Here is a 16,069-nt window from a genome sequence, read left to right on the forward strand (position 1 = left end):
CAAAACTAAGAGGCAACTCACGGAACGGGAGAAGATATTTGTAAATGACATTACAGCTAAAAGGCTGGTATCTAAGATCTATAAAGAACTTCTCAAACTCAACACCCAAAAAAACAAATAATCAAGTCAAAAAATGGGCAGAAGACATGAACAGACACATCTCCAAAGACATACAAATGGCTAACAGAGACATGAAAAAAATGTTCAACATCATTAGCCATCAGGGAAATTCAGATCAAAATCACATTGAGATACCACCTTACACCAATTAGAAAGGCAAAAATTAAAAGTGCAGGAAACAACAAATGTTGGAGAGGATGTGAAGAAAGGGGATCCCTCTTACACTGCTGGTGGGAATGCAAGTTGGTACAGCCACTTTGGAAAACAGTATGGAGGTTCCTCACAAAGTTAAAAATAGAGCTACCCTGGGTATTTACCCCAAAGATACAGATGTAGTGAAAAGAAGGGCACACACACCCCAATGTTCATAGCAGCAATGTCCACAATAGCCAAACTGTGGAAGGAGCCGAGATGTCCTTCAACAGATGACTGGATTAAGAAGATGTGGTCCATATATACAATGGAATATTACTCAGCCATCAGAAAGGAAGAATACCCACCATTTGCATCGACATGGATAGAACTGGAGGGGATTATGCTAAGTGAAATAAGTCAAGAAGACAAAGACAATTATCATATGGTTTCACTCATAAGTGGAACATAAGGAATAGCATGGAGGACATCAGGAGAAGGAAGGGGAAAATGAAGTGGAGGAAATCAGAGGGGAAGATGAACCATGAGAGACTCTGGACTCCAGGAAACAAACTGAGAGTTTCAGAGGGGAGGGGGTGGGAGGGATGGGGTAGCCAGGTGATGGGTATTAAGGAGGGCATGTGTGGTAATGAGCAAATAAGGAATCATGGAACACTACATCAAAAACTAAAGAAGTACTGTATGGTGACTAACATAACATAATAATAATTAAAAAATGATGCAATTGTACACACAGAGTCACATTGTCATCTCTGCTACCTCAGATGTGGCAGTGAATCAGAGGACAGAATTACAGGCTGGGCCCGGGGCCAGCGTATCTCAGAGAATTTGTTAACTTTCTACGCCTCAGTTTCCTGTCTTGAAGGGCACCTCCTACTTCGTCCCAAAGTTATGCCTTCGTGGAAAAGAAGCTGTGCTCAAGTGAAGAGTTGCATGGGACCCTTTGTGTTAGGCAATCAGTTAGGGATTTGTGTCCAGGGCTGGCCACTTGGATCCCCATCTTCCTGTTTTTGAGGAATTTCCACAGGTGGTGAGAAGGAATAGCTCCCTTGTTGGTGGATGAGGGTAAACAGGGCCTTAAATCAAACCGTAATCCAGCCCCAAAGAGTCAGTGACAATGCATGTCCGAGAAGTGGGGAGCAGGATTTCTTTCACACACTGTGAAAGAAACAGGACATTTTTATCCAGTGGCTGCCTGTCCAGGGATGATAAATAAAATTCTACCAATCAAGTTAAATAAAATTCAGGCATCCATTTCACGGTGGAATCTGGCCTTGGGAAGAACTGATTGCAAGGAGCAGGACTGACAGTGTTGAGTCAGAACTCCTTCTGTTGGTAGAATGTCCAGCAGCGGGGGAGGGGGGGATTAAAAAAGAACAATCCTGGATAACGAGGGGCTTTACTGTGAGCGTCCTCACAAACAGGGTTTCTTCACCGAAGTTTAGAGGACTGCCAGCTGGAAGGCTGGCACATAAAAATACAGCTGAAATACGGACTCATTCTTTGCCTGTGGTTTGCCTTTCACCCGAAGTCAGGGCTGTTCAGAGGAGCCGAGTGTTCTTGGGACAGCTCTGTCCTTCTGCGGATACAAGTTCCTTCGTACTTTCTTGTCCTTCCCTTAGGTTTGTCACTGAGTAAAAATGCATCCCAAAACAGCAGCTCGCTTTGATTTTCCTAGGAGCTTCTTGAATGTTACCACAGGCATGAAAAGTCCCCTCGAAAGCACCGGCCAGGCTTGTAATTACCGTTCTGATTGGAGCTGGATTACCATTCAAATGCTACCAAAGCCAGAATGTGGCCGGTGGGTGGAGGGGCGAGGCTAAGGAATGGGAAGGGAGTGGAAAATGGGAGGGCAGCTGGTGTTTTAAAATGTGGGAGAGACCTGGAATTCAGTGGGAGGGAGGAGGGAAGTGTTCTGAGGCAATTCAGAGCAACGTGGCAAGAAATAAGGCTGTGATGTGGTCCCTTCAAGGTCATCCCAAGATCCAGCCTCTGCCCTCCGGGGTTTGTGACGGCAGCAGGATGGCTACTTGGCTGCTTCTGAAATCTGACAAGGTCTGCGTTAAGATTAAGAAGACCTTTTGGGGCGCCTGGGTGGCACAGCGGTTAAGCGTCTGCCTTTGGCTCAGGGCGTGATCCCGGCGTTATGGGATCGAGCCCCACATCAGGCTCCTCCACTATGAGCCTGCTTCTTCCTCTCCCACTCCCCGGGCTTGTGTTCCCTCTCTCGCTGGCTGTCTCTATCTGTTGAAAAAATAAATAAAATCTTAAAAAAAAAAAAAGATTATGAGGACCTTTGTAGGCATCCCGATGTTTTAGTTTTTAATCATTAAAAGAAAAAAAAAAAGAGTAAGTTCCAAAATGCCACATGGTTTCTTTCCTTCCTCGCCTCCACAGCAAAGTGGAACCAGTTTAGAAACTATGACACTCCGTCCCATTATGATGTAGAGAGGAGCCATTCAGAAATTGCAGAAGGGTGAAAAATGCTGCGTGCACAGTGTGAAGAGTGAGTTGGGGGACTGGGCATGTGGAGTGGGGGCTCCTCCCAGGCATGGCTGGGTGCACCCTGCCCACGTGCTGACAAGGAGCTTCTGTCCCATCAGACTAATAGAAGGAGCCGCCTCCCCACTCAGGGGGCTGTTCTCTCTAACAAATGGGGTCTACTTGCAGCACCTGGGGTGACAAAACGCTGGCTGCTGGTTGTCACTGACTAGCTGTTGAGAGAGAAGGGAAGAGAACATTCTTATCTGGGTCCTCTGCCTACTGGTCTGCGCCCTGCATGGCCATTTACGAATTCTATAAACCCTGTTTTAACACCAATGGTCTGAGACGATGAGAATGATGTGATGCTTATAGCCGTATATTAAATTGTGATATTTAAGGGAGCAAATAATAAATCAGGCTCTGTGGGAGAAATAGCCACACAGAAGAGTAAGAACAAAGGGCTAGGAGCAGAGGGCCCACGGGGAAACATGAGAGGAATCACCATGACATGTTGCTGACAAGGACAAAAATGGGTGATAGCAGCCCATTCTCTTCTTTTCTTATCTGTTCTGAATGAGGATGGGAAAAAATGGCATGAATATCCTCGACACATGGATATTTATATATTTAAAGGATACTGAGTCACATGTCTCTAGAAAAAAAGGATGGCAGAACCAGAAAAAATCATGGAGTTCAGTTGGTCCATCCAAGAAACTGAGAACCCAAGAATTTAATGAAGGGCTCAGGCTTCTCACGTGTCTAACCAATGGCAGAGATATGTGGGCTACTTGCATTCAAGTTCCAGTGCTGTGTCTGCCACCAACTAGAGGCTGGGAGGCTCGGAGTACAGAGGTCCTTGTCCCAACACCACAATGGCTGCAACGACGGATTTCCAAGATCTCATCAGAGCTGCAAGTCCCAAATCAAGCTCTAAAAATGCCACGGTCTCATGAATTAAGGGCACTCCTCTCACTGTGTCAAAAAATATGCCGAGAATGTTGACCAACCTTTCTTCATTTCCATTTACAAGAGAACACGATGAAACTTGTTTCAACTACTTTAGCGAGAGCTAGACCAAAGATTCGTGCAGGCAGCACTTCAAGTAAGTTACGGAAGGAAACCAGAAGGACTCCTTTCCCGTAGCTTTAGTAACATGACAACCAGGCATCCCGTGAAGAACCATGGTGGGGTTCTGCTGATAAACACAGCGGTGGACCAGATGTAAGTGAGCAACATCCCACAGTGAAACGGTGTGTTTGCTGGTGTGGACGCCAGACGAAGGACTGTGCACAGTGGTGGATCATCTGTCAGTAGGGCTCGATGAAGAAGGAAAACCTTATTTAGCTCAGAAACCTCACGAAGCAATTCAAGTCTCTGCCACCCTGCCTTCTTGCCCTTTCTAAAGTGAAGTTTGGGATTCCTGAGTCACCCTGCTAGCAAGGGGCACATGCTTGCCTTCCCCTCGCAAGGCACTCTGTCGCTTAACCTATAGACCATGGTTTAAAGGTTTTCTGAACTGTTTAATTTTCTTTCTGAAATCAGGAGAATGAGACCCACAGAATTGGAGAAATCACATTTGTGCACAAACAGCAACATCACGAAATAAAAATGCAGCAAGAAATAAAAATGCAGGCTTTTCACTACCAAGAGGAGTCGATGTGTCATCTTTAGTTTATCAATTACATGACTAGAATGGGTGCTTTCTGTGACTTACTGCTTCTTTTTTTTTTTTTAAATAATGATTTTTTATTATATTATGTTAGTCACCATACAGTACATCCCCGGTTTTGACTTACTGCTTCTATTCAGTGATTCAAGAGAGCCCACTTGGATATTTTCATTAATGTAGCAGAGCAAGTAACATAAGTAATTTACTAACTTTCTTAGCTCCGACTTTTCCCTTATTGGCGACACCAAGGCAAAGGTACACCTGGCTCAATGAAATGGATTCCAAATTCAGGTCAATACCGTACTGAAGGCTACCCTGTTACCTTGAGAAGCTGATCGCCACCAGATTGCCCCATCCTTTCTTCTAAATTATCTCTAAGTACTTGCTTACCCGAGTCCCCTGTCTGAGCCAAATGAGTCTGTTCATTTCTTCCACACCTGACAAGAAGCAGTTCGGGACTCTGGGCCTTTGTTCTCCTGCTTACCCACGTCTGTAACTCTCCCCATCTTGGCCCAGAATTCTACTCTTCTTTCAAATCATGCCTCTTCCATGAGTTTTTCCCTGGTTCATTCTAGCCCTTGCTGATCCCCCTCTCACCTGTATTTATAATGTTGCTTCTGAAATGTGTCAGTTACTGCATACTGCAAACACACTACCTTATATGGGTCTGTATCGCCCACTGGCCAGACTCCATTGGAAGGGCCCTAGGTGTTAGAGCGAGCTCTAGGAGCTGCCAGCAGTGGGAACCCCATACGCGGTGATGCTGAGATGCCTGCGGTCTCCTACCATCAGTGACATTATGGTCTGCAAGTGCCCTGGTTCCTTATAAAGGACATGTAATATCTGGACAGCTGTTAAGGGTAAAGAGTGAAGTTCAAGGTGCTCAGGTCCCTTTGCCTTCTCAGGTACCATGTGCACTGGGATACTTGGGATGAACAGCCCTTTTTTTCATTATTTCTTCATTATTAGAGAGCTCATTGAAACTGAAGTAATCTTGATGTTGCCAAAATTCACTGTTTAGCTGAACAGTCATTTAGGCAACAGCAGTAAGAAGAACAACAATAAAACAACAGCCTTCACCAATCGAAACCAATATTTCTATCTAGAAGGAGTCTGAACTAGAGCTGAAAGGAGACAGCAGCCCTCCGCACCTGGCTTGGGCTCCTGGACAGCACAGCCCCCCGAATCGGGAGTGCCAACTGGGGCTGGGTTCTACTGTGTTCAAACCGAAAATTCCCAGTAGAGATGGGGCGTAGCTTCTTTGTCCAAGATCCCAAATAGTGTCCCAACCTTGCAGACATAAGCCACTGGTGGGGGGCAGGTGGGGGTGGTGGTGTCCAGCCCCAGGGTTGACAGCATGCTGGGGTCCTCTTTACAACGACCCGCTTCACTTTCTGCCCACTAGCTGTTGGACTCCTACTGACTTAATCAATTAATCGTTCAACTGATCCATAATTTAGGGCCCCCAAAGCCAAAGGTCAACACCCAGTCTTCATCTTATTTGAGTTAACAGCAGCAACTGACACAGTACTTTGTCCAACCTGAAGCACTTCCCAAGATACCACAGCGCCCTGGTTCTCTTCCTGCTTCACATGCTGCCCCCTCACAGTCCTGGGTCTTCAGGACTCAGCCCTGGGACCTTTCTTCTCCTCCATCTTTCCCTGCCCCCCCCCTTAGCCATTTTATCCAGGTTCATGGCTTCAAAATACATCTGGAGGCTGTCAGCCCCCCAGTACAGTCCATCCTCAGGGCACACGGGTATCGTACTTATAAATTTGCCTACTTGCTAAAATTTGTAGCCCCCAAATCAATACTTGCCATGCCTTTGTGGTCACTTCTGGACGTGAGCAGAGAGGCTCAGGCTGAGTTTCCAAGACACACGTTCCCAGCTGAGGTCAAACAAGGCGACACTCTGCCCTCCTATTTCAACTCTCACGCTATAAACAAGTATGATTTTCATGGTCTAGTTAGTGTCATGTTTTTCACATTTCTGTGCATTTTGTAGATTCATGGTTTAAAATGGCCCCCAAGTGCAGTGACAAAGTGCCCTCTAGTATTCCCGGCACAAGGAAGCGGAGATGTGCTTATAGAGAAAATATGTGGCTAGAGAAGCTTCATTTAGGGACAAGTTATGGGGCTGTGGACCGTGAGCTCAACATTCATGAATCGAGACTATGTATTAAATAAGGTGTCACTGAACAGAAATACACATAAAACAAGGTCATGCATTGATCAGTAGATGAAAATGCGGGGACCAGAGGCTCACGAGGAACCTCACCCTGTATCTTCCTTGGGAACAGTGGGTCAGTATTTACCGGTTCAGGTCGAGGTGATGTCATAGATCATCACTACTGTGCATAATGAGAATTGACTGTATCTTGTTGCAGACCAGATCTCTCCCCAGAACTCCAGACTCGTGTTCCAACTGCCTTTTTGACCTTGCAAACTTGAACAAATCAAAATCTGAGCCCCGGTAATATTTCTGCAACCTGCTCTTTCCATAGACTTTTACATCTCAAGTAAGGGAAACCACACCCGTCCAGGGGCTCAGGCCAAAAAGACTTTAGAGTTACCATTGATTTCTGTATCTCTCAAATCCTACTTTTAGTCTTCCTGAAAATCTCCATGACATTACCTTCAAATTTTATCTAGAATCTGATAACTTCTCACCATGTCCACTCTGCCAACCTAGCCCAGACTCCATCATTTCTCACTTGGGTAATTTCAGAGCCTTCTAACTGGCCCCCCTCCTTCCACCCTGGCCCTGCACCTTGGCATCTCTCCTAATCCCCGCCTGTCTCCTAGAAGGATCCTGGTAAAAGTCAGATCGTGCCATGCCTTGCCTCAGAACCCTCCCATGGCTATAAGTAAAAGCCATAGTCTTTTTTTTTTTTTTTTTTTTTTTTGAGATTTCATTTATTTGACAGAGAGAAACACAGCAAGAGAGGGAACACAAGCAGAGGGAGAGGGAGAAGCAGGCTTCCCGCTGAGCAGGGAGCCCGATGCAGGGCTCGATCCCAGGACCCTGGTATCATGACCTGAGCCGAAGGCAGATGCTTAACGACTGAGCCACCCAGGTGCCCCTTAAAACCATAGTCTTGATAATGATTTCTAAGTCCTAGTCTCCACGTGCTCTGCCTGATCCTTCTCTGACTTCACCTTCTACTGCTCTCCTCTTTGCTCACCCCGCTCCTGTTGCTCCCGCATACTCCTGCCTCAGGGCCTTTGCACCATCCTTGGAATGGTCTTCCTCCAAATAACAATATGGCTAGCATCTTCACTTCTATCAAATCTTGACCTCACTGTCACCCTCTTATTGAGGGCTGCCTTGATTACTTTATTTAAAATTGTAACCCCCTACACACACACACACACACACACACACACACACACACACACACACCCTATTCTCCTTCCTGCTTTATTTTTCTCCATAGCACTTACCAATCTAAGATATTAAGTAATAGACTTAGCTCTTTGCATGCAGTCTGTCTCTGTCTCACTCAAATGTAAGCACCCTGATTGAGGGCAGGGACTTTTATCTATTTTTCTTTTCCTTTCTACTGACGCATCCTCAGTACCTAGAACAGCAGGTAGGCACTAAATAAATAATCCTTAAGTGGTGAATAATGTAGCACTTGCCAGACATTATTCAATTTGCCTGTTTGCCCTCTGTCTCTCACAATACTGTGAGCATTTTGAAGTCAGAAAAGCCGTCCCTACATATTCATATCCCTAACACCAAACCACTGAGCACGGCACATAACAGAAATTTAATAAATGCATGTTAAATGGCTGGAAGAAGAGGAGAGAGAGAAAAACGCTAATTTTCATGAACTTTGGGTTTTTATCAATTTAACAAGCATCTGTGCAGAGATGAATAAGATAATCCCCACTGTAGAAAAACCCACAGTGCAGTGGGAAAGGCACTGACACGTATGGACCCTGATGCAATGTAGTCAGAGCCATGGTGAAAAAATGGTCAGGAAAAGAACTAGGATGACAAAAGAGAGGATGCGTGTTGGGAAAGCAGCCCAAAGGGGAAATATGTAAGGTGGGCTTTGATGGCTAAATAGGAGTTTGCTGTGCAAGCCTGAGCAGGAGGGAGGGGGAAGGGCAGGGGAGGAAACAGCCCAAACTCTGCTGCTCATTGCCCAAGGTATAGGTCTACAAGTTACGAGCTTCCCAACGTATCCCCTTCCTTGCTCTAAGAGGACTCCCCACGCATCTCAGTGCTCGACAAATATGAATGATCAGAACACCTACATTCCCACAGAGCTCTTCTTCTCCCTCCTCACTCAAAGAAAATTCCATATCTGACAACGGAATTACTTGATGGCTCCACTTGCCACCATTTAGGGTAGTAATATCAAGGGCCACATCTATACATTGTTCCCAGTTCCCAGACTGGTCAGCATCTGACATCTAAACAGAACCAGACCACTCAGACAACACCCGCTTAGAAACCCAGAGAATGTGCCATTCCTGGGTTCTGCCAAGGCGCAAAGAAGCAAAAACCCATTTGGAAAGTGCTAGAGCTTTCCAACATCAGAGCCAAATAGGAGAAGAGTATGATGCATATGTAAATATGGACACTTGTGTCAGAACGTCTGTCCTGCAGCTTGAGAGTCAACTTCCTACAAGGAGAAGCTGGCGAGCAAGCACGGTGCCCTCAGCAGCTCCTTGGCCTGGGGGGGCTGGGGGGTTGGGGGGGGTGGGGGGGGAGGTGTTGGGGGGGTGGGGTCAGGGCTGCAGACCACACTGCAGACAGCAGAGCCAGCCTGGCAAGGAGACCGCACACCATGACCTCAACGGCCTTCGCATTTTCTGATTCACCTGTTAGAACAGGCTTTTCTCCTCCACGTCTTTGAAGAGAAAGGAGGAGAAGCACATCTCATTCATTTTCATTTGCCACTTGCCTGGCGGCTTGAACTGAACTAGAGAAATCCCACATACACATTGCACACACTCCTGCTCCCTCCATGAGCCCCACCCCGGGCACACGCGTGTGTTCCCATGTGCACCTCACACCACAGCTGTGATTCCATGTCCCCCCGACTGGGTACAGACGGGTCCCGCTGCATCACTTCACCAGCCCAGAACCGAGAACGCGCAGGGCGCCATGAATCTCATCCAGGCCTGGGCTGCGCTGGCTTCTCTGTGAGCAGAACCACCACCACCCTTCTGTCCAGTGCACATACCAACCAGGGACACGCTCTCCTCCTGAGTCTGTTGCTTCCCTTTGTGTTATCCTCCATTCCCCTCAGCCTGCTCTTCTCTCCTGTCCTTCGGGCACCTTTAAAGATGAGACAGTTGTGACCTAACACCCATGTTATGCCAGCACTTGAAGGGCCGAGAAGGCCCCAGAGCTCACTTGGAGTTCCCCACAATGTGCTGGGCCCCAGGCTCCTGAGGTATGAGGCTTGCTTTCCTCAGCCTGGCCTGGTAAGTTTGTGCAGTTGTATGTAAAACCAAACAGGAATGATGCCTGTCATAGAACATTCCCTCCTCTCTTTCAGGGCGGGCTTCCTGTTCTCATTAGGAAAAGCCATCATGGTGTGTACGACGAGAATTCAGCCTTGTTCTCTGTTTTCCAAAGTCTTTTCCAACCCCATTTCCCCCAGCTTTCAGACATTCCCAGCTTGTACCCTCTCCTCAGGATTTTCCCACCTAGGGCTTTGGCGCCAAGCTGATGCCTCTGCCTAGAACACTCTGTCCCCACACAGTCCCAAGGCTGGCTGCTTCTCCACACGCAGGCAAATACCCTGGTGTCATTCCTGTGCCCTTAGCCATCCTAATCCCCCCAGTGCCCTGCCACTCTATTGCAAATTCCCATTTTATTTTCTTCATAGCGCTTACCATGGCCTAAACAACCCCGTTCTTCGCGTCTTTGTCTGTTGTCTGTCACTCCCAACTAAAATGTGAGCTCCTTGAGGGAGGTGCCCCATGTGTCTCATGCACTGCCTTCACCCCAGGACCTAGAACAGCAGCTGGGACATCGTAGGCACCTTAGTAAACATTTGCTGCATGAGTGAATACATTCACGTAAATCAAAGTCTCGAAAACGTCACCAACACCGCCCATGGCCTTTGTCCAGGTCCCCAGAAGACAGAAGATGCTTCTTAGCATCCAAGTGCTCAGCTCTGCCGTAGCCTTTTCTGCATTCTGAATGTTTGGTACAAAGGATCTGGATCTGGGGTTCTGATTTTAGGAAAGCCTTTAATCTTGGCTTCTCCATTACCAATCGGGACTGGCTCCTTCAAGAGTGACTTCATCAAGGTACAAAGCAGATTCCTCCCGTCGATATTCTCTTTCTGGCCGCTCCTATCTCAACATTTTACATGTTCTACTTGTGTCTGCACCTCATCGTTATCTCGCTACCTCGCTGTAAATCACTTGAAAACACGGATATGTATGCAACAGTTCCGGCATCAGAACCCGGGAACTCATCCAAATCTACTCCAGGCCTCCACTCAGGCCCACACCCAAATTAGACAGGATTTCTCCCCAACTATGACAAGGTTTCGGGGGAAACTGCTTCTCTTCTAACTTGTTCCAATGTGTCTCAGCCTTTTTATTCTCCCCTCGAGGGGAATGAGGCAGCTGTGATCTTGCGCCAGGCTCGGGCGCTGAAGACGGACAAAGCGGACACGGACACACACACCGCGCTTACCAACATAGCCTGGGGTCCCACAGGCTGTGGACATCACATCTCCTTTGCCCTCCATTTTTGACAATCCGAAGTCACTGATCATTATTTTGGATTCCTCATCTTGACTGTAGTACAACAGATTTTCGGGCTGTAAAGAAAATATGAAAAAAAATGGACAAAGTGTGTTTAAAGCTGACTTCATTGTGGGAGACTCACCAAGCCACAAAATCTTTCTTTTTAATTTAAATTCAATTAGCCAACATATAGTACATCATTGGTTTCAGATGTAGTGTTCAATAATTCATCAGTTGTATATAATACCCAGTGCTCATTGCATCATGTGCCCTCTTTAATGCCCGTCACCTGGTTACCCCATCCCCCCACCCTTGGCCCCTACAGCAACCTTCAGTTTGTTTCCCATCGTTAAGAGTCTCTCACAGTTTGTCTCCCTCTCTGATTTGTTCCCATTCAGTTTTCCCTCCCTTTCCCTACGATCTTCTGCGCTGTTTCCTATATTCCACATATGAGTGAAAGCATATGATAATTGTCTTTCTCTGATTGACTTATTTCACTTATTAGCAGAATACCCTCCAGTTCCAACCATGTCAATGCAAATTGTAAGTATTCATCCTTTCTGATCAGGCCACACAATCTAATCATCGAGTAAGAACATGCTTGACCTGCGGGCGTAGTAAATGCATTAAGAAAAGCAGTGTTTAGTAAGAGCAGTGTTGAGGATCCCACATAGTATTGGACACTTAGAAGTTTTCAAGAAATGTGAGTCCCTTTGCCTTATCGGTACTTTGTCTACTTCGAAACACTGAACCTTATATTGGGGCAGCCTCAAAAACCTCTTAAGACTTGTCAGTTTATTTCTTGGGTTGAGGGACAGGGGATCCCCAGAAATGAAATGACTTCTGCAGGGGCTCTTCTGTTCCCTTTTTCTGACTCTTGTTAGCAACCTCTGTCTAGTCCAAGGGTCTCTGTCCCGGGCCTTGGTAACGTCCCATGTCCTGCCATTCTGGTAGATGCATCCCGCTTTCCCCTTTCCAGAGCCAGCTGACCCGTGCTTATTCCACTTTCTGGGAAATAGAGGGACATCATCACGGAAGACCCAGCACTTCATAGCCATGTGTCCTTAAGTACCCTGACCTTCTGTTTGCCTTTCTGGAACACATGGGTTGCGGTGGTTCTTCATTTGCTTCCCAGAACAGTACATGACAGAGCTCAGATGGTAGGAACGCTCGACACGTGGCAGAGGTGTGATCACGGTTCCTGTCCCTACTACCGTTCTGCACGTCAGGGGCACCTCCATGGTGGCTCCGTAGGAAAGGCGGAGGGGAGGCAATCCAGGGGTGCAGCAGGGAGACAATGAAGCTTCATTGCATAGTGTTTTATGAAAAACTGGGGTATCATTCTGAGCAAAAAAAAAAAAAAAAAAAAAAAGATGGGGGAGAGAGAGAGAGATGAGCCCAGGGAGACTGCGGGAGATGTCCCAGCCTCAGGGCTGGGCCAGTCCTGCCCGGGCAGAGCCTGAACACAGAAGGGTCACCTCAATTAACGGTGTTTTCCCTGAGGGAGATAATGTTGAGGACTGACACCTCTCCTGTTCCCCCACTAGGAAAATTCCAAAGATTGACACAGTGAATAAGCAAAATCACTTCTCTCCTTTACATTAAACCTTGAGGGAAACACAACAGGAAGGATCGGAGCTGGGGAAGCCACTTCCCCTCACCGCTTCCAGTCTGGCTCTTCTCCCGTCCCCACCAGTGAAGCAAGAGTATCCCTTGTCAGTGGTTTGTGGTGAATCTTTGGTTCCTGAGTGTTGAATTTGAGGAGCTATTCTCTCATAGAGTGACTAGGCCTGTTTCGAGAAGTGGTTCTCAGCTGGGCTGCCCAGCAGAATCACGGTGACAGCACCAAATGTCTGCATGCCTTCTTCAGCAGATTTGAGATGGACCCGGGCCTCTGGATGTTAGAATTTACAGGGGGATTCTGATATGCAACCACTGCTGTGAGGAAATTCTGAGAACTGCCCAAGACCCCCCTCCTCAGCCTCCTCTGAGCCCTCTTCTTGACAAGGCCTAGACCTTGGCCTTCTGTGTCCTTCCTGTCTTGCCAGGCTTGCACAGTCCAGTCACAGCAAGAATCCTGCTGAGTTAGCATAGAGAGAATTCCCTCACCCTTGATATCTGGCCAAGTTCTTCACCTCCTACCTTGGATGTTGTTAAAAAAAAAAAAAAGTGTGTTCAGACACTTGATAGAGATAGTTAAGAAAACTTTATTTGGGGGGGACCACTGTCATGGGGTTCTACAGTTGGAGAGGAAGAGTGGACTCAAGTCCTAATATAACAAGGACAAGGGGAGATTCATACCCAGGAGCAGGGGTAGGGTCAATGGATGGAAAATTACTAAGAGGGAATATCAAGGGTGGGGGGATTGTGGCTACACCAGTTTCAGAGGATCCTTGCTGAAGGCAGGCCAGGATGGGCGGATATGGAGGGTGGAGGATGAGGAGTCTGATCGATCTCAAGGGTAGGGGATGTTCAGCAAAGTGACTCCGTGGGATTCTTGCTCAGCCTGGACTGCATGGGCAGAGCCAATGGACTAAAGACAGAGTCCAAAGACGGAGCCTGGTCAGAAAGAAGATTCAGGAGGGGCTGAACTCAAGTTTGCTGAAGGGAGAGAGTCTACCAATGTCTAATAGATTCTTGGCCAGCCTTTAGCAAGAATCCCCCACCCTTGATATTCTCTCTTAGCAATTTGCCATCCATGACCCTCGTTCTGCTCAAAGGCTATAAATCCCCACATGTCCCTGATGAACTTGGACTTGAACCCAATTCTCTCCCCTATCATGATACCCTGCTTTCAGCAGACTTTATTTTAACAAGTGTCAGAATAACATTTTTTAACAGAACCCAAAAGAAAAAAATACTATCCTTCACCCAAACTCATAACACGAGAAGGAATGGCACTTAACATGCACAGTGACATTAATTCCGTGGATGAAGCATGTGATTAGAAGAAAATCAAATGTATGCTTGAGGGTGCTCTCAAGGAGTCTGAAGAGAGAATAAAATGGGCCAATCAATAATCAGATTAGTAGTGCTAAAAAAATGGGGTGAAATAATCTCATCAAAAGGTGCATGTGGGGGAACCTGGGTGGCTCAGTTGGTTAAGCACCTGCCTTCGACTCAGGTCATGATCCCAGGTCCCTGAGGTCGAGTCCTGCATTGGGCTCCCTGATCAGCAGGGAGCCTGCTTGTCCCTTTGCCTCTGCCGCTCCCCCTGCTTGTGCTCTCTCGCTCTCTCTCTGTCAAATAAATAAAATCTTAAAAAAAAAAAAGATGCATGTGGTTCATGATGAACAGTAAGGATCTGATCACAGGGGCACAGAGGACTTTTCTTGAGTTTCTGATTTTTAATCTTCCTGTCCCAGTACTTCTGCGGTTGCACAGCTAAGCCAGGAGTGGGAAGCCAATGACCTCAGGCTCCTCAACAAGGATGCATCTAAGCAAGAGATTCCCATGGAGCCAAATACCCCTCCTTACACATTCTTCCTCCGGGGGATACATCTGGGTCAATAAGGCACTCTTTTACAGGACAATTACCAAGAAGGGTTCAAGGGACTGGTCCTTCACAACCTAGATCAGTACTTGCCTACAAGCATCTCCTGACTTAGTAAAGATGGTGGTGCTTTTTCTTGAGGGGAGATGGGGAACAGGAAAGTGGAGGAAAAGACAGGCTCGGGGGTAATCCAGATGGAGACCCCCAGTTGGCAGTAGGAGGGCTCGGTCAGTTGGGGGGGCCCAGGAGGGATCTGGCAATTCTGCCTGGGGTCCCAAGAGGCCCAGGACTCACCTGAAAAAATAACGTCCTTTATTTTATGACATCCTTGCAAGACAACAGGTGGCCAATACTGGAGTTGGAAAGTCAATACCAACCCTTTAATAGTTCACATAATGAGCTTTTAAAAGCTCTGAATCAATATTTCTTATAAAGTTAATGTCACACATAATCACACTCCTAATCCAGTGACTCTCAACTGAGGGCAATTCGGCAACCCCGGGGAACATTTGGCAATGTCTTTGGTTGTCACGGCTGCAGGAGTGCCCTGAGTTCTCGTGGGTAGAGGTCAGGGATGTTCAACATCCTACAATGCACGGACCAGCCGCTCACAACAAAGAACATGGTGCAGGGGCTGAGAAGCCCTATCCTGATCTGAGGGGGCAGCAGCGGACACTTCCTATCTCAGTCCCTTGTTTTGAAAAAAGGACAACCGACTATCTCTAGTAGCTTCCTGGGGTAAGAAGACACAAGACTATTTTTCTGGAGGAAAGAGGACGAGGTGTGTTTGCATGTGAGGGTAGGGTGGCATCCCATATCAGGCCCTAATCTTAAATTAACCTGATCATGTTCTCTATGGTTCAGACCTGGAACATATAGTTTGTATTCGTTTTCTCAGATGTTTACGCAAATTTGATAACCCAAGCCCAACTTCTGCCATGGAGCTCAAACTCCTTTGTGCCTCTGAAAAGCAGTGATGAAATGTTCCAACATGGCACTGTTTTTTCCACAGTGATAAGCCTGACGGTCTCAAAGCTGCAGGGGCTGGGAGCCTTGAATACTTCTCTGAAAGTGCTGTGTGGGCGGAAAAAGCAGTTTCTCCTGTGCAGCCCATCTGCCTTGCGAAGGAGAAATACACAGAGCCCCTCAAGGAATGGTCTCTGCGTAGGAATTATTTCTATGAAGTACAGACCACTCGGCCCAACACATGACACTTCTGCGGTTGGTCACCACTCTAACTTGTTCAGAGAGCTGCCTCCTGTGTTCTAGAAGCAGGGACTTGGTATTCGGTGAGGGCATGAGAGAGCCGAGCAGGCGCCGCCACCTAGCATAGAGGGGCCAAGTGGGCTTAGCTCTCTAAAGGACCTCTAGGTCCTGAAGATTAACTAATTGTGCTCACAGCCCATTTCAGCTGTCAAGAAGCC

At 47.1% G+C, this 16,069-nt stretch overlaps 1 protein-coding gene across 1 annotated transcript in view; it reads right to left on the reverse strand.

Moving 5' to 3' along the window:
• Positions 1 to 16,069, reverse strand: part of CAMK1D (calcium/calmodulin dependent protein kinase ID) — a 412,299-nt gene that overhangs the window by 46,022 nt on the left and 350,208 nt on the right. The window contains exon 5 of the mRNA XM_026478648.4: positions 11,100 to 11,226. Within this exon, the coding sequence (XP_026334433.1) occupies positions 11,100 to 11,226 (127 nt within the window). The remainder of the gene's footprint in view (positions 1 to 11,099; positions 11,227 to 16,069) is intronic.

Source organism: Ursus arctos, unplaced genomic scaffold (genome assembly GCF_023065955.2).
Source record: "Ursus arctos isolate Adak ecotype North America unplaced genomic scaffold, UrsArc2.0 scaffold_30, whole genome shotgun sequence".
Lineage (NCBI taxonomy): Eukaryota > Metazoa > Chordata > Mammalia > Carnivora > Ursidae > Ursus > Ursus arctos.